Source organism: Macrotis lagotis, chromosome 8 (assembly GCF_037893015.1).
Source record: "Macrotis lagotis isolate mMagLag1 chromosome 8, bilby.v1.9.chrom.fasta, whole genome shotgun sequence".
Taxonomy (NCBI): domain Eukaryota; kingdom Metazoa; phylum Chordata; class Mammalia; order Peramelemorphia; family Peramelidae; genus Macrotis; species Macrotis lagotis.
The window spans coordinates 43,001,196-43,020,689 of NC_133665.1; the positions used below are offsets into that span (position 1 = coordinate 43,001,196).

At 34.7% G+C, this 19,494-nt stretch overlaps 2 protein-coding genes across 6 annotated transcripts in view; one reads left to right on the forward strand and one right to left on the reverse strand.

The window, feature by feature from the left end:
- ABITRAM (actin binding transcription modulator) overlaps positions 1 to 19,494 on the forward strand; it is a 181,352-nt gene that overhangs the window by 68,283 nt on the left and 93,575 nt on the right. Inside the window, exon 6 of one of the 4 annotated variants that reach the window (XM_074196762.1) lies at positions 16,582 to 16,724. The exons of the other annotated variants lie outside the window; for them this stretch is intronic. The gene's annotated coding sequence lies outside the window, so the exon portion shown is untranslated. Of the gene's footprint in view, positions 1 to 16,581; positions 16,725 to 19,494 lie in introns of those variants that run through there. 4 annotated transcript variants of the gene reach the window in all.
- Positions 1 to 19,494, reverse strand: part of CTNNAL1 (catenin alpha like 1) — a 101,098-nt gene that overhangs the window by 23,290 nt on the left and 58,314 nt on the right. For both annotated transcript variants that reach the window (XM_074196753.1, XM_074196754.1), the window contains exons 8-12: positions 18,838 to 18,924; positions 11,416 to 11,574; positions 11,011 to 11,103; positions 8,795 to 8,945; positions 727 to 764 (exon numbers count right to left, since the gene is read on the reverse strand). In XM_074196753.1, the coding sequence (XP_074052854.1) occupies positions 727 to 764; positions 8,795 to 8,945; positions 11,011 to 11,103; positions 11,416 to 11,574; positions 18,838 to 18,924 (528 nt within the window). The remainder of the gene's footprint in view (positions 1 to 726; positions 765 to 8,794; positions 8,946 to 11,010; positions 11,104 to 11,415; positions 11,575 to 18,837; positions 18,925 to 19,494) is intronic.

A 19,494-nucleotide genomic window follows, 5' to 3' on the forward strand; every position in this document is an offset into this window, starting at 1 on the left:
TTGAAACACTGAAGAATCTGAAGTGTAGAGATTTACAATAATTACTATATAGCAATCTTCCTAGGAGAAAATGAATTAATACAAGGAACTCACTAACTCCTTCCCGAACAATCCTGTCTTCTAGGCAATGAGAACAAGGACTCACTTAGCTCTAAATCTCTGTTAGTGAATCTATGATCTGGGACAAGGGTTCCAGAAAGGATGAGAGCTGGGAGAGGTCACAGATATTCAGGGGATGGGGAACTGTTGGTTCACACTCTCAGAAATACCTTTTGATCTCAGGTTGACTTTAAGGGTACATTTTTGAGTAAATAATATTCCCTCTCTATAAAACATTTCTAATAAACAGGGAAGTTGGGCTATAGGTGACCTTTAAGGTAACTTCCAGCTCTTAACATTTCTATGATTTATTTCTATGATTCTATATTAAGGAAGGGAAGGTAAAAGACTATGCATAATTCTACCATTTGGCAGTGGGCAAAAAAGATGTGATTCTGAGAAAGAATGGCTTGTAGCAAAGGTATAGACAGATGTGGATAATGTGCTGAGAAGTTAAGTGACTTGCCCAGGGATACACAAGCAATATGTGTCAGAGGGGGGGACTTGAATCCAGGCCTTCCTGGTTTCAAGGCTGACTTTCTATATTGAGATATTAAAAGGCAATTAATTGCCTAAGAAACTTTAGTAAATAGGCTCAAATATGCAAAACTATTTTCTAACACTTACCACTGGCTTTGGAAGTGAAAGGTAGGCACGCTTCTCTCCTACAACCAATACATGTATTAGTAAACAAAATTATTTTAATAAATGTAATATTTCTCATTATTATGCTTTTCATTATTTTAAATGTTATTATATAAACTCTTAAGGAAGTCTTAGGTAGTAGTGCTATATCCTATCAACCACATGCATTTAGGAATGAAGTTCTTTCATTTATGAACCTGGAAACTGAAAAGTCACATAATTTCATATTAAACCTATATTAGTCAATTACTTAAGTTATATTCAAAGGGAGGAAGTAAAATATTTCAAGTATATTTATCCTCATCTATAACCAGCTTTCATTTCTTAAATAAAATTTGACCAAAAAAACCCTAAAACAGATGATTCCCTTTAAAAGATGCAAATGTGGACGGGTCATCAAAATCCATGCATTTTCATTCAGAATCTTACACTGGCTATATTGAAAGTTGTTGTAATAGTTTGCCTGACTCCACATCCTCTCAATTATAGTAGCTGAACTTAACTACCACCTGTAGGTTCAACCTTTCCTCAGACTTGAGGACTAAAACTTGTCCTTGAAAGAGAGAACATAAAGAATTATGTATGAGGAAATCAGAATTATGTCACTAGTTCAGCATCATCCAGGCAATGCTGTAAGTATTCTTATCTTGGTAATAGCATTTAACCCTATTTTTCTTTACCTTTTGGCAAGATTTACCTAAAACCTCATATTTCCCTATCCTGCTAGACTTTACCATCTGGGCTTGCATGGATTCCTGGTTTTGACTTTATAAAGTCTGGCTTTTCTTACTACCATTTGATCCTTTATGCAGACAATGTACTATCATTTTGATCCTATCAATTAAAGTATTCCTTTAGCTAAAACAAAATAGTTGCTGAGTTGCTATTAGAATATATAGTTAAGCATGTGAGATGTCCTACTTACTCTTCTTCAGTAACCTTTGTCAATTTGTCTTTTTTCCTTTTCCAAAGCATTTCTAGTGCTTTGGTCTCCTCTACTATATGTTTTTTCTTGGATTTCCACTCTTCATGTGATTCCAACATGTAGATGGCTCCCAAAATGGTTCTTCTGCTTACCCTCGGCACCATGTAGGAGGCAGTTTGTATAAGATGTCTTTGTAAATTTGGACATTTAAAATATTAAGCCACTTTCATCTTTACATCATGCTTTGTTTCCCTGCTAAAATAGTAAGTTTATCAAGGATATTTATTTTCTATCTTTCACAGTACCCAATACTATGAATGCTTAGTACAGTGCCCTGAATGTAAGAACTCTAATAAATAATATACTAATATTCTGGACTCAGGTGTTCTACCTCCTCATCACCTAGTTCCTTTTAAGCTCTCTGTCAGCTAGCTCCTATCACTCTACTGAAACTGCTTTGTCAATTCTTGCCAAAACCCATGTTCTTTTTTCTCTTCATTTTCTTTATCTATTGATTTGCCCCTCTGTTTTGAAAATTTTCCAGCTTTCAAGGCACTATTTTGGTTCTCTTATTACATCTCTATGACTGATTGTTTGGCTTCTCTTAATTTCTCACACTCCTAACTGGATGTAACCCTAAGGGTCATACTTTGACCCTCTGACTCCTCTCTTTAACTCTCAAATTAGTAACAACTATCAGCTTTGAACTATCACTTTTATCTATATTGAATCCATAATCTATATTTTCAGTCCTAATCTCTAGTCTTGTACTTCAAACTGCCTTCAGAGATATTTAGATATCCTACCCAAAATCTCAACACAGATAATTCAAGTCATTGTTATCTTTTGTAAACTATCTGCCTTCCCAATTTTCCCATTTCTGTCCCATATTTCACCTTTCTTCTTATCACTCAGGCACAAAACCTATTTTCATCACTTATATCTATTATCATTTTTCCTCTTTTGTGGTATCTCTTGGATTCATTCCTTGCTTTCCATCACCACTGACAGCACTCTAGTATAGTACCTTAATATCTGATAAAATCTCAGAGGGAGAAGGGACCTCAGAAGTGATCTAAAACAAGTAATTTATGAATCAATAATCCTGCTTCTTACATACTAACAATAGAAGACTTCTACTAACAGAAAGCTTACTACCTCATTTTGCAACCCATTCTACTTTTGAGCAGCTACAATAAATTTTTCTTTATATTGAGCCTAGCTATATTTTCCTATAACTTCTTTCCATTGCTCTTAGTTCTGCTAAGATCAAATCAGGCCAAAAATATAGGTCTCTTCCACAAGGCCACTGTAATATTTGTAACAAATATCTGTAAACAAATCATCTTCCCCCTTAAGTCTCTTTCAGGATAAATTTCTCTATTTCCTATAATTTAGCCAATAAGCATTTATTGAGGACATATTGTAGTCATGTAGTCATTTTATTTTCTTATAATCTTTTTTGCCCCTTTCTGGGTATCTAATAAGCTTAATATCATTCCTAGAGAAGAAAGTGAGATTGGTGACATAGCACAACACTCCCCTCACTCAAATTAAATACATGTGCTTGTCATGGCATTATCTCCTTGATGTTATGGTCTTCGTTGAAAATGAAGGACAAACATCATCAATACTCTTCCTAAAATGTGGTACCCAGAAATTCATATGAGATCTGAACAGAGATAAGTAAAGTGGGGATATTAACTCTCTGATACTAGACTCTACACTTATTTAATACAGCTTATTCATTTGGAGGGGAGGGTGAGCTAAATATTCATTGAGATTGAAGTATATAGCACTCTCAATTTAGCAGAGAAGTATCCATTGCTAAAATGATCTGATGGGGGAAAAATCAGATATGGGATACCCCTCTGAAAAATGTTTTGCCATGCTGGAGCATGGACAATAGCAGAGATCATGGATAAAATAAGGGACTGGGAATCCCTGGATTCCAACAAAGAATGAGGGATTACTAATCCCTAATCAAAGCAAACAATGGCTTAATTCAATAAGTTTATCAAGGTTGAAAAGACTGAAGCAATAAGTTAGAGTAGTATTTAGTTCAATTCCAAGATCAAGGCAGGGAAGGGTCCAGAGTCTGAAAAGTCATGTAGTTTTAACAACACATAAACAAGAAAATACATGAAATGAATTATTATCACAAGAAAGAAATTAATTCTCATTTGCTTTCTTTTGTATAGCCCAAGTATGGGCTTGAATCCTCAAGTATATAATTCCCCATCAGAGAAAAAAGTCAGAGGATTGATGTATGCAGTATAAAAACATGAATACTTAGAAATTTAGAGTCAGTTCTTTAATTAAAATTAAGGGATAAGAATCCTTATTATTACACATTCTATTGCTGATATCCTCTGCTATGGGTTAACACATAGGAAAACAGAAGGCAAAGCTGGGTATTTCATATAGAATCATAGATTTATGCTGGAAGGGAACTTAGAGGCCATCTAGTCTAACCAACTCATTTAATAGATCAGTAAATTGAGGACTGATGATACTGATTAGCTTGCTAATATGAACCTACCTCTTCTTTCTAAGTCAAGAATTTTACTCCTTATGCTATTCTTCTCCACATTTCATCCTTGCCTATTGGCTTCCTTTAGTTCTCAACTAACATCCCATCTTCTACAGGAAGCCCTTCCTAATTCCTCTTAGTTTTTTTTTTTAGTTTTTTAGTTTTTTAGTTTTTTTATTTTGGCAATGGGGTTAAGTGGCTTGCCCAAGGCCACACAGCTAGGTAATTATTAAGTGTCTGAGGTCAGATTTTGAACTCAGGTACTCTTGACTCCAGGGCTGGTGCTCTATCCACTGCACCACCTAGCTGCCCCATCCTAATCCCTCTTAATGCAAGTACATTCCCATTCTTAATTATTCTCTATTTTTCATGTATATAGCTTGTTCGTACATATTTGTTTACTTGTTATCTCCCTTACTACATACTGAGCTCTTTGAAAGCAGGGACTATCCTTTGACTCTTTTTGTATTCCCTTGTAGTATGAATGAGGCAGACTATTGTAGCATCTTGGTAGATAAATATATGGTGATTATTTGTGTTTTTTATCACATTTAATCTTACACAGAAGAGTGTGTGTGTGTGTGTGTGTGTATGTGTGTGTTTGTGTGTGTGTGTTTACTTAACTTTTTGTTCTTATGGGAGAGTCAAGTCATAATGTAAACTCTTAGTCTGACATTATGGGGAATGGAATAGAGAGCTGGTCTTGGAGTCGAGGTCCTAGTCATGAGTCTTGCTTCTGGCACATACTATTTGTGTGATCATGAGAAAAATCATTTAAACTCTTAATGCTCCAACAATGAAGACTGTAAAGTTACATATGAACTGCCATTCTGCACTGGTGGAGGGAGGTTGTTTTGTGGGATTTCCCTACCTTATTGAAAACCCAGATCTGAACCAAAAAAAAAACCCCAAAACCCCAAACCAAACCATATATAACAGTCAACCCCCCCCAACTTCTTGAATCTGTCCCTCTTCTTTTCACTTCCAATACACTATGATCATGTCACTTCTCTTTTCAAAAGCCTTTACTACTTTTCTCATTTCTCACTAGTCCCTCTTGTATTTTCTGTACCACATTAAAAAGTACTCATCCCTTCTTTTTGACCTGCTCCTTCCCATCTCTGTGCTTTTGCTTAAGATATTTTCCATTATGGAACAAACTTATTTAAAAAATTCATCTATTTAGTGCTTATTTATTAAGTGACTATATGCAAAGTCTTCTGTTAGGGGTTGAGAATATAAAGATTAAAAAAGAAATAGTCTTTGACTTTAGGAAAGCTTAAGTGAGGGATGAAGTGGAAAGATACAATGGTTATTCTGATAAGTATAATACAAGGTAGAGAATGATAGGAACAATTAGATGAAGAATGAACAATGAGAAGATATGAGGATTTCAATGAAAAGGGCAGGGGAAACCATGGAGATCTAGTATTACTATATGGAAAAATTGGTACCTGAGTTGATCCCTGAAGGAAGAAAGGGATTCTGAAAGGTTGAAATCAGGAAGTAGTAAATTCCAGGTCTGGGGATGACCTGGGTGAACACACAGAGGTTAAGAGGTAACATGCTGATCTGGAGGAAAAGCTAGTAGATGGAATGCAGAATATTTGAAGGGAAACAAGATGAAATATGTATAGTAAAGTAGACTGGCACCAGATTCCTGAGGGCCTTAAAAGACAGGCTAAACCATTTATGTTTCTCCCTTCACAGCATTTCTTGCATTTTTCTCTTCCTTCATTGAAGCCCTCCATCATCTCTTGCCTGGACTATTGCAATGGCTCCCTAATTGGTCTCCTGTTTCAAGTCTTTCCCTATGCTATCCTTCTTCACATGACTGTTGAAGTGATATTCTTAATGCCTACACTTCTAACCATATCACTCCCTTGTTTCATAAATTCCAGGGTCTTCTTTTTATCTCTAGGATCAAACTCCTTATTTTGGCATATAAAGCCCTTTACAACTTGGCTCCATTCTACCTTTCCTGCCTTATTATCTAATATTCCACTAATAAACCTTTTGGTTCAGCTAAATTGGTCTTTTTGCTGCCCTTCATCTCTCCTTTGAACAGGATGTCCCCCCAAGCTTGAGATGCCCCACTTCTTCACTTTTGCCTTAGAATCTTCTTTTCTTCAAATTTACCTCGTGTTACCATCTCCATGAGTCCTTTTCTGATCTCCCTAGGTCCTAGTACTTTCCCTCCACAAAAAACTAACTAGAATTTATTTTGCATACATTTATATATGTATATGTATCTCCGAATAGAAATTAAGTTCCTTAAGGGCATTTGTCTTTGAATTCCTAGTTCCTAAGTACAGAGTTAGACAAATAGTAGATAATTCATAAATTCTTACTAATTGGATTTTTATCTAGAGATAAGGGAAACCTTTAGTAGTTTCCTTTGTTCCTGGACAGGACAATATCTTAGGAAAATTATTTTGTCAGATGTGTGATCTATCGATCAATGAAGAAAGAGATTAATAGTAGAGACACCAATCAGAAGTCCTAATGAGAGGGATAATCTGAATGTACAAAAGGTCTATTTTGTAAAAAACAACATGGAGGTAGAATTGACAGAATTTGTCAATAAATAGTATATATGGGGATATTTTGGGGGAGAGGCTCAGACAATTGAGATTTTAAACTTGGGTGGCTGTGAGGATGGTGGTACTCTTAACTGAAACAGTGAAGCAAAATGATAGGTTTAGGAGAAAAGAGAAGTTCAGTTTTGTACATGCTGAAATTGAATTGCTGGCAACAAAATCCAGATGGAGATTTTAATCAGATAATTAAAGATGCAGGACTGGTGCTCAGAAGACAGATTAGGGTGGGGTGTGTAGATCTGTATCCCCTAGCACCCTAGCTATTAAAATTGCTTTCTTTCTTCAAAGACTAACTCTTTAACCTCCAAAAATCTTCCTGAGATGCTCTGGCTATGCTGAATCTCATACCAATATCTTTACAGACTTATTTACTTTTCAACTATTTTCCATTTTTTAAAGTCACATTGAAACAATCATCTCTTCCATGAAGTCCTCCATTATTCTCACAATTAAAAGTTATTCCCCTCTTCTGAAATAGAATTCCTTACTTTTTTAATGCATTCATTACATTTTATCTTGTATTCTATACCTATGAATGATTTGTATTAGATTTTATACTCCTTGGGGGTAGAAATACTGTCAATCATTTTTTTTAGGTTTTTTTTTTTTTTTGCAAGGCAAATGGGGTTAAGTGGCTTGCCCAAGGCCATGCAGCTAGGTAATTATTAAGTGTCTGAGACCGGATTTGAACCCAGGTACTCCCGACTCCAAGGCCGGTGCTTTATCCACTACGCCACCTAGCTGCCCCGTCAATCATTTTTGTAACTAAAATAAATCTTATTTTGCTCAGAGAAATTTCTCTGTTTACCCTTTTGTTAAATTTCAATTGTGCCAATAGTATTTCCAAAATGTCTGTTGAACTAAATATTTCACAAATGATATGGCTTTTTAAAATAATGGTGATTTTGATTTTTTTAAGCAAATGTACACAGCATTTGAATCAAGAAGATTCATCTTCCTAAGTTCAAATCTGACCTTAGACATTTATTAGATGTGAGACTCTGAGCAAGTCACTTAATACTTTGCCTCAGTTCCTCATCTGTAAGATAAGTTGGAGAATGAATTGACAAACTAGTATCTTTGCCACACAAACTCCAAATGAGATCACAAAGAGGGATATGACTGAATGACATGACAGCATTTTAGAAACATGTAATAGCTGTATATAGTGAATAAACATTAATTCAATGAGATCATGGTTCTAAGTGGCATTTTATAATAATATGCTCCTGATAAGTGATATAATTAAACTATACAAAAAAAAGATTTTTTCCTAAGAAATAACAAGACTACAATGAGATTTTTTTCTGATAGCAAGTATAACAAGCTCATTACTAATGAAAAACACTTTAGATGAAATTAAATGGAGAATCAAAATAATTTTTTACTTTATATCTTATGGTGCTATTCTATATGTTGTAAAAATGCCAATAAACTTACCAACCACAAGAAATATTCCACGGTTGTGTAGTCATCAGGTAAAGAGATTCCATCCAAGAGGAAGGACAGCAGTTCAAAAATCAAATAGCTACATTCACTACATTATGAAGTGTTCTAGAATCCAAGCTAATAGTACTAAGTATGGGATTGGTTCCAAGAATAAAGAATAGTTATAAGAGAAAATTGGTAATGATAATAATGATAAAATTTAAATATTAAATTTAACAAGCTTAACAATACTAGTTAAGTAATCAAATAAAATTCCCACTTAATTGTACTTATGAAGATTTCAACTACTTAAATACTAGGATAAATAATGACTGGGGTCAACAATTATAGATAACACCATCATTTCTCATCAGCCATACCATATTTAATTTAGTAAAGATAAAGAATAATTTTTATATATAATTTCTGAAAATTTACATATTTGAGCTTAATAGCTAGCCTGAGTGACAAAAGATGATTCTTTTAATATCTGATGAAGCCTGAAACAAAAATTATAAACTTAACAGTTGAAAACTGAAAAATGTTATCAGCATTCTGACTTACCTCGCTTTCCTTCAAACACATCATTTATTTCTCTTACTAATGTTGACATATCACTAATCTGAGATTCCCAAGCTTCACAAAACACATCAAGATTTTCTTTAGCAATCTTGCTGGACGGATGTAATGTCAGAGTTTCAGCAGCTGAAATTATCTGAAGAGGAGAAACCATATGTAAATGAATTTCAAAAAGTTTCCTCTCACTTTCTCATCTTCAACCTCTCTTTAATTACCTACAAACATGATTAGGTCTCCCTCAAACTCACAAACCCTTGCTTGGTTTTGCCAGCCCCATGAAACTATAATCCTATTTCTTTCCTATTCACTATCAAAAAACTCTTGACTCAGAGAACTTCCTCACTCTACCATCCCATGGAAATCTCTGTCTCAAGGGTTGTCTTTGGCCTCCCAACTTGCTAAACCAATAGTCTTTTCTTTGTCCTCATTCTTCTTGACCTCCGGTGCAACTCCTCACCTTGCTAACCAGGCCCAACTCCAGAACACTATTTTCTTTCCTGGTTTCCATGATACTGATTTCTTATATCTGCTTCTTCTTTGCTGGCTCATATTCAATCTTTCACCCTTAGATATTTCTGGAGATTCTATTCTGGGCCCTTATTTTATATTTTCTTCCTTGTTAACTTTCATGGCTTCAATTCTACCTCCACAATATGTCAAGCATTTACATTCATCCTCCATTTACACAGTCACTACTGTAGTTCAAGCCTTAATCTGTTCTCACTAGGATAGTCTCCCAATTAGCTTTCTTGAGAGCTAGTCTTTCCCCTCTCCAAACATAGATGCCAAATGCACAGGTTTGAATACATGACTTTCCTGCTCAAAAAAAGTTCAGTGATTTCTTATTATCATTGAATAAATTACAAATTCTCCAGCCTTTTATTTAAGGTCTTACACAATCTGACTCCAATCTAAATTTTCAGTCTTATTTCACAGTATTCCCCTTCATGTACTCCATGTTTTAGCCAAACTGGATTTCTCTCCCTACTTTCCAGAATCTTTATCTTTCTTCAAATGTCAACTCAGATCATGGGGTGCCTTCTCTTTGAAACTCGATTATGAGTCCCCTCGGTTATGAGTGCTTTCTCCTTTCTCAAACCAACTTGTATTGACATATCTGTGTATATGTTGTGTCCTTTTTGAAGTTAGGGGCTTTTGTATATCTGTCTTAATATTTCCAGCACTAGCACAGCGTTTTGCAAGTGGACTCAATAAAAATTTGTGGAAATGAATTGAATATTTTCATAGTACCCAAACAATATAGTAATCTCCTTGCAAATCTGAAACAACTGAGAAAGCCATGAATAAGAACTAGCACGGGTGCAAATCATACTTCCCTGGAAATGCCATCAACTTTAAAATAGTGCTACTTAAACAACAATAATTTTTTTTTAAGAAGGTCAGTATCTAGATGGGCTAACTTAAAAAGTGGAAAACATCTTTGCCTGAAAATGATCCTGGTTTTAATGGTGGTGCTTGTCAAATTAAGAAGAGATGATACTCCAAGTAGATTGAAGTATACCCTTCCATAACATCCTAACTCTGCATGTAACCTGCAAAAGGTTTTACAGACTAGCTGAAGGCAATTTATGCTAATATGATAAAGAAACGTCTTCCTTGTGTCATGGTTAGGGGAGAGCACATAGTGGCTTTATATTATTGTGAATCTAAGGAGAGATGATAGTATATTGGGATTAAATTTTATTCTTTGCCTGTTTCCATTCCCTAGCCTAATAAACATTTAGAGACAGACCTCAACTGGTTATCTTCAAAATAGCATCTAGCTGAAATAACTTTCTAGTTGGCAATCATAATTATTAAAAACCCTTGCAAAAACTGTGTGTGTCTATATGATCAGGTACAAAATTATATTATCTGATTTTTAGTACCCCAGACTGATAATTTCTTGCTGTTTTAAAGCTTTCCCTATTACAATGAAACTTTAACAATTACAAAGCTATTTCACCTTCTTGGGATCAGTAAATTATTGTCTATCAATAACCCAAGGGTCTTTTTATGAATTGCTGGACTTCCCACCCCCCTTCCATTCCAAGCTGAGCACTGACCTATAGTAAGTCCTTAATACATTTCCCTCCTTAAGGCAAATATCCTTAACTTGCTTAGCATGAAAATTCAATTGTAAACTTTTAATTCATAGAAAAATGTTATTTAGGAGAAAAAAAAATCCAGTGCAATCATACCTGTTGACCAGTGACCTGAAATGTCTCCTCTGCATGCATACAAGTAATTTCAAGGGGTTCTGTCCCTGATATATGTCTCAACAATCGACAAGTCTAGAAAACAGCAACATTTCTATAGTTTAATTTGAACAAATTCACATTCTAAATGGAGATTAACACCTGGAACTATGAAGATCTGGTTCAATTAAGTATAAGTAAAAATAAAAAAGGATCACATATATATATAAAACTTACAAAACATTGTAAAAACACATTCATGACTATGTTCCAGACAGTCAAGGTTGTTAGAATCTTACACAAAAAGAGATGTTGGAGTAATACATGATATTGAATTGTTCCCTGAGAACAAAATGGCAGAAGATACTGTTAACAGATAATAAAGTATGTTAAATACACTGAACTCACCTCAATAAGCTGTTCTTTCTGTTCAGATAGCTTGCAAGTATATTCTGCCAAAGCTTCTAAGTTTCCTTCTACTCCAGTAATTTTTAATGCTTTCAAAATCACATGATCCACATGGTGCTTTAGAAGATCTGTTGCAAGCAATGTTGCTGCATTGTGGAGCTTCATTTGTTGGAATAATAGTGAGAGACAGACTAGTAAGGCTCACTGACCACTCATTAATATTTTAAAAATCAAATATATTAGTATCCCATTGCATCACTTAGGTTTCTGAGAAACTGTAGAGGAAAAGTGGAAAAGTGGCATATTGTGGCAAATCTAAGTGCAGTGTAGTGTGGTGGCCCAAACAACCTCAAATTCTTTTCATTTTACTACCAATAAGTCCTTTCTTACATGGTTTGATCTTCCAGCCAGATCATTGCCACACCTGTCAGAGTACATGAGGAATGAGTCACCTGTCCTGGAGAGTGCACTTGTAAAGTCCAGAAAAAAAATACAACAAGAATGGAGGCTAGAGGCCACAACCAAAGGAAAGCTAAGAGGAGAGGAGAACTGTCATGTTCTTTTGCTTCTCTTAGAAAAATTGATGATTGTTCCTAAGACCCAAAGGAGCATTTTACCAGTGACAGAGGACTTTTCACCTCTACTTTTCTTAGAGTGAATCACAAAGGGTGATCCAATCAGGAAATAGGCATGGATTGAGATAGAAGGGGGGAAGGATATGTTGGGAAAGGACCATGATATAAAAAATAAAAGGCATCAATGAAGCTTTCGTTAAAGAAAGTTAATGAGAGATTTGATTTAGACCTTGAATTGAGATTTTTTTTCAGGGAATGGATCTATGATTTCATTGGGGCAAGAAACTTCTAGAAAAATTTGAACTTCCTTTACCAAAAGCAAATTTGCAACTGTTCTGCAACCTATAATCTTAGTTTCTTGAGGACATTGAAGGGTTAAATTATTTTTCCAAGTTAACAAAGTCATTATATATCAAGGGAAGGATCTGAAATCTGGTTTTGTTTTTTTTTTAGGTTTTTGCAAGGCAAACGGGGTTAAGTGGCTTGCCCAAGGCCACATAGCTAAGTAATTATTAATTGTCTGAGACTGGATTTGAAAGTAGGTACTCCTGACTCCAGGGCCAGTGCTTTATCCACTACGCCACCTAGCTGCCCCAAAATCTGTTTTTCTTGATTCATAAATCAGTCCTTTAAACACTATACCTATTTCATTGGGAATGAACTTTAAAATCATTTGTTTACTTTTTAAAAAAAGATGAATCAATCATCCAAAAACCTACTGGAAACAATTAGCAATTTTAGCAAAGTTTCAGGTTATAAAATAAACCCTCATAAATCCTCAACTTTTCTATATATGTCTAGCAAGATACAGCAGGAAGAGCTAGAAAGAGAAATCCCATTCAAAGTAACCTCAGACAATATAAAATAACTGGGAGTCTATTTGCCAAGACAAACTCAGAAACTTTTTGAAAACAATTATAAAACACTTCTCACACACATTAAATCAGATTTAACTAACTGGGCAAATATCAACTTCTCATGGATAGGTACAGCTAATATAATAAAAATGACAATTCTACCAAAACTAAACTACCTGTTTAGTGCCCTACCAATCAAAATTCCAAAAAATTACTTTAATGAGTTAGAAAAAATTGTAAGTAAATTCATATGGAGAAATAAAAAGTCAAGAATTGCCAGGAGCTTAATGAAAAAAAAAGTGCAAAAGAAGGGGGCTTAGCCCTACCTGATCTAAAATTATATTATACAGCATCAGTCATCAAAACTGTTTGGTATTGGCTAAGAAACAGAGTGGTGGACCAGTGGAACAGACTAGGGGCAAAAGTAGGAGACGATTATAGTAATCTGCTGTTTGATAAACCCAAAGAGTCCAGCTATTAGGATAAAAACACCCTCTTCGCTAAAAATTTCTGGGAAGATTGGAAGTTAGTATGGAAGAAACTTAGATTAGACCAACACCTAACACCCTTTACCAAGATAAGATCCAAATAGTTACAGGACTTGCAGACAGTACAGATAATACTATAAGCAAATTAGAAGATCATGGGCTAATTTACCTGTCATATCTATGGAAAGGAGAGCAGTTTATGACTAAGGAAGAGTTGGAGAACATCACCAAAAACCAACTAGATGATTTCGATTACATTAAATTAAAAAGCTTTTGCACAGATAAAACCACTGTAACCAAGATCAAAAGAAATGTAGTAAATTGGGAAATAATCTTTACAACTAATGATTCTGACAAAGGACTCATTCTAAAATATACAGAGAACTGAGTCATATTTTTAAAACAAAAAGCCATTCCCCAATTGACAAATGGTCAAAGGATATGCAAAGGCTATTTACAGACGAGGAGATCAAAGCAATCCATAGCCATATGAAAAACTGCTCTAAATCATTAATTATTAGAGAAATGCAAATTAAAGCTTCTCTGAGGTACCACCTCATACCTCTCAGATTGGCCAGTATGACCAGAAAGGATCATGATCATTGTTGGAAGGGTTGTGGGAAATCTGGGACACTACTACACTGTTGGTGGAGCTATGAACTCATTCAACCTTTCTGGAGAGAAATTTGGAACTATGCCCAAAGGGCAACAAAAATGTGTATACCCTTTGACCCAGCAATACCACTACTGGGTCTATACACTGAAGAGATCATGAAAAAGAGTAAAAACATCACTTGTACAAAAATATTTATAGCAGCCCTGTTTGTGGTGGTAAAGAATTGGAAATCAGGGCGGCTAGGTGGTATAGTGGATAAAGCACCGGCCCTGGAGTCAGGAGTACCTGGGTTCAAATCCCGTCTCAGACACTTAATAATTACCTAGCCATGTGGCCTTGGGCAAGCCACCTAACCCCATTTGCCTTGCAAAAAAACCTAAAAAAAAAATTGGAAATCAAGTAATGTCCTTCAATTGGGGAATGGCTTAGTAAACTGTGGTATATGTATGTCATGGAACACTATTGTTCTTATAGAAACCAGGAGGGATGGGATTTCAGGGAAGCCTGGAGGGATTTGCATGAACTGATGCTGAGTGAGATGAGCAGAACCAGAAAAACACATGGGGGTGATGATCAACCTTGAAGGACTCGCTCATTCCATCAGTGCAACAATCAGGAGCAATTTGGGGCTGTCTGCAAAGAAGAGTGCCATCTGTATCCAGATAAAGAGCCGTGGAGTTTGAACAAAGTTCAAGGACTATTCCCTTTAATTTAGAAAAAAAAAAACCAGATATCTTATTGTCTGATCTTGTTACCTCTTAGACTTCTTGTCTCTTCCTTAAGGATGTCATTTCTCTCTCCTTTCTTTTTTTTTAATCAAATTGACCAGAGGTTTATCAATTTTATTGGTCTTTTCATAATACCAACTTTTGGTTTTATTTATTAATTCAATAGTTTTTTTGCTTTCGATTTTATTAATTTCTCCTTTAATTTTTAGAATTTCTAATTTAGTATTTAATTATTGATTTTTGATTTGTTCTTTCTCTAATTTTTTTAGTTGCATGTTTAGTTAATAGATTTCCTCTTTCTCCAATTTATTCATGTAAGCATTTAGAGCTATAATATATCCCCTGAGAGTCGCTTTGAATGAATCCCATAGGTTTTGGTATGTTGTTTCATTATTATCATTATCTAGGATAAAATGGTTAATTCTTTCTATAATTTGTTTTTTGGTCCACTCATTTTTTAAAATGAGGTTATTCAGTTTCCAATTTGTTCTGGGTCTATATTTCCTTGGCCCAGTATTGCATATGACTTTTATTGCATTGTGATCTGAGAAAGATGTATTCACTATTTCTGCCTTTCTGCAGTTGATCATTAGGTTTTTCTGTCTTAGTACATGGTCAATTTTTGTATAAGTTCCATGTACTGCAGAGAAAAAGGTATATTCCTTTCTATCCCCATTCCCTTTCCTCCATAAGTCTACCATATCTAATTTTTCTAACAATCTATTTACCTCCTTAACTTCTTTCTTGTTTATTTTATGATTCAATTTATCTAGTTCTGATAGTGAGAGGTTGAGGTCTCCCACTAGTAGAGTTTTGCTGTCTATGTCTTCCTGTAGTTCTTTCAGCTTCTCCTCTAAGAATCTGGGTGCTGTCCCACTGGGTGCATATATATTTAATATTGAAATGACTTTATTTTCTATGGTACCTTTTAGGAGGATGAAGTTTCCTTCCTTATGTGATTTCTCTCTCATCACATTCAATTTGGATCAATGTACAACACGGAAACAAAGTAAAGACTGACAGATTGCTTTCCATGGGGGGTGGGGGGAGGGAAGTAAGATTGGGGGGGAAAATTGTGAAACTCAAATAATATCTTTAATAAAAAAATTTATAAAAAAAAAGATGAATCATTACTTCTGGGTGTCCAAAGGCAGTAGAGCTTCTAAGTCTAATATTTATTTGAAAGGAAATATTTTTTTTTCTTTGGGGGGAAAAATTATTCTCTTTTGATTGTAAATATCATCAAGGGGGGAGTTTTCTAGATTTTGCCAACTCATGTACCAGAAAGCATTTTTTTTCTTTTGTATAATAAAGATAGGATGAAAGAGCTGGATAAAACAGAGTATCAACTAGTCCAGTAAGAATCTCATTTGATTCAAAAGTCTCAGTTTAAGTCTGTAGTAAAAGAATTGAGAGCTGCAGGATTTGTACCGTTTGTCAAAGGAGGCTAGACAATGCTTTCCCTACTGAATCAAGTTGACTGCTTTAATCTTATTTTCTAACTCAGCCATCTGGAATAATTTAAATTGAGATAAATGTTACTTATCATAAGTTTTAGAACTGAAAGGAGTCATAGACATCATTTAATATGATCCTTCCATTTTAAAGTTAAAAAAACTGAGACCCCAAATTGAGACACCTGATTTGCCTAATACGGTCATGAAGATGGTAGCATTCCAAGGTGTCATTATTGATCCTTTTCCTCTAACACTTTCTATTCCCTCTACTGCTTTTTTCTATGATTTGCTGCAGACTTTTTTTAAAAGAAACTAAATGCAGTTTGTATCCTTTGAGATTTCTTGTAAACTATAAGATTATATTTAGTTAATAAGCTTGTACCATTCCAGATCTTCCTCCAATAAATTGAAAGACAAACCCAAATGATTTGTTCTTTGTTTACAGATAAAGAAACTGAGGCTCAAAGAGGTTAAGTGACTTGCCCAGGATAATGTAGCAAATAAAGATGAGAGGTAGGATTCAAACTGAGCTCTTCCTGACTCCATGTTAATAAGCTTGTACCATTCCAGATCTTCCCCCAATAAATTGCAAGACAAACCCAAATGATTTGTTCTTTGTTAATATATCATTCTATATCAGTTTTTAATTTCAGAAAATGTGAACTATCTAACAGAATCCTGAGAGGCAGAAGGATTTTGAAAGGCCATCCAACATTAATTATTTGTTAAGGGACAACTTTGTACCAGGCATGGTGCTAGACACTGGGGACACATATACGGGACACTTAGCTCAAATTCTCCCTGAACAATATATCCCCTCTACCACACTTCCAATAAGGGGTTACCTAGCCTCCATTTGAATATTAATGATAAATTACTATAATGCCTTAAAGTTTATACATGTCATTTGATCCTCACAACAACTTCATGAAGTATTATCATCTCCATTTTACAGATAAAGAAACTGAGGCTCAAAGAGGTTAAGTGATTTGCACAGGATCATGTAACAAATAAAGATGAGAGGTAGGATTCAAACTGAGTTCTTCCTGACTCCATGTAGAGCACCCTCTATATAAAACCACATTTCCTCTAATAAAAGGTCTCCAGTGAGTAGGAACCCACTAGGCTAAGCTTCAAAAAAGCTCAGTGCTCTCATTGTTGAGAAGCTTTTCTTACCTTGCCAGATAATTTCCTCTCATTATTCTTAGTTCTCTCTGGGACCAAGCAAGACAAAGCTAATCCTTTTTCCAAATGTTAGCCCTAACTCATCTCTTCTCCAGATTAAATATTCCTCATTCTTCAATCAGTCAATTCTCATGTGACATGATCTTGAGACCCTTCACCATTCTGGTCCCCTTGATCATGTGCTCCACCTTGTTGATGTCCTTCATAAAATATGATGCCTAGAATTGGACACATCTGTATCCAGATAAAGAGCCATGGAGTTTGTTGTGCTTTGACTAGGGAAAAGTACAGCAAAACTATGATCTCCCAAATCCTGGATACTAAGTCTTTCAAGACAACCCAAGACTGCATTAGCTTTTTAAATTATCATATCATGATGTTGATTGAGCATTAAGTTCACTAGCCCCTTCATAGCTTTTTTCACATAAACTACTACTTTTACATTAACTATCCCTATTTTGGTACACAGGAAGTTGATTTTTAAATTCAAGCATCTCAAAAGATACTGACCATCATTCCAGCTTATAAAGAACATATTAGAACCCAAATCTATGAACCAAGATGTGAGTTTCACAGGGGTTTTTAATCTGTGGTCTATGGATAGATTTTAGGGGATTTGTGAACCTAGAACTTTTAACATTGTGCATTGTGGTATCTGTTTTCAATAAAATCATAAAACATCCTAGAATTTTGAAAGGAATAGAATTCAAGTTCACTGATTTATAACTTGGGGGCTTCAGTCTCTCCCCCCCCTTAATTAAGACATTAATTTAACCTTTCAGAGATCAATGACAGTGGCTTAGAAATCATTTGACACTTCTTTTAGTACCTTGGATGTAGTTCAGCTGAACTTGGCACCTTAAATTCAATGGAGCTTTGGATTCCATAAAATGGGAAGAATAAAAGTATTTATCACAAAAGGAAGTTGTGAGAAAGAAATAAGACAATGTAAATAAAGTGTGTTTGGCTTCTGTTTTCTCTAAGAATAATAATCTTTGGACTGGGAATTGAAACTTACAGTCAAAAGTAACAATAACTGACTTTTTCATATATAGTACACTAAAGTTTGCAAATCTTCATTTCACTGATCCTTACAACAACCAATGAGGAATTGTCTTTATTTTACAGATAATGAATGTAAGGATTTATATAGCAGATTTCTGTTCAGATATAAGTTGTTCTAGATTCAGAGGTGTCCAAATTGCTAGAGCAAAACTCCAAGGACCAGATTAAAATGTAATTGGGATATTTTAACAAAATAAACAAAAAACAAATGCAACATAATGTTAATTTGTGGTTTTCTAATTTACTCTGAATATTGCAAGGATTTGTTTCTGTTTGAGTTAGACAATACAGGCTTAAATGACCTCAAAAATCTTTCCTGAGATTCTACAGATTTATGATTTATTTTGTCAAAATGGCTTAAATGCACAGAAATTTATAATTCATACTAGTATTTAACATATAAGTACATGAATGAAGAATTAAGAGAGATTATAATGCAAACTGTACTTACCTCTCTTTTAAATTCATTCATGCTCTGGCTTATTTTTAATATAGCTAGTTCCAGATCTTCCATGATATTCTTTGTTTTCTTGCTTTGCTAAAATGAAAAGAAATTATTCCTATTATCCCCCTAAACCAATTATAATTTCAGTTCTATGAAATGTAATTTGGGGTTGGAATTTTTAAATGTTAAAATTTATTTCACAAAGTTGCTTTGCAGCTTTTTAAATTTTTTTTCTTAGATTTTTGCAAGGCAAATGGGGTTAAGTGGCTTGCCCAAGGCCACACAGCTAGGTAATTATTAAGTGTCTGAGACCAGATTTGAACCCAGGTACTCCTGACTCCAGGGCTGGTGCTTTATCCACTGCGCCACCTAGCCACCCCAGCTTTTTAAATTTTAAAGGCTATTATTCTTCAAATTTCCAATGTTATACCTTAAAATATACAAAGTCAAACTCATATTTGTTATGAAATTAGTTTTTCCACCCTATTTTTATTAATGGCATCACCATCCACCTTTATTCCAGTTACCCAGGCTTAAACTTCCAAGTAATCTGACTTTTTCCACTTCATGACTCTCCCAATTTCAAATACTGCCAGTTTAACCTCTGCAATGTCTCTTTTATTTCCACTATCACCAACAAAATTTAGGTTCTGATCTTTTACA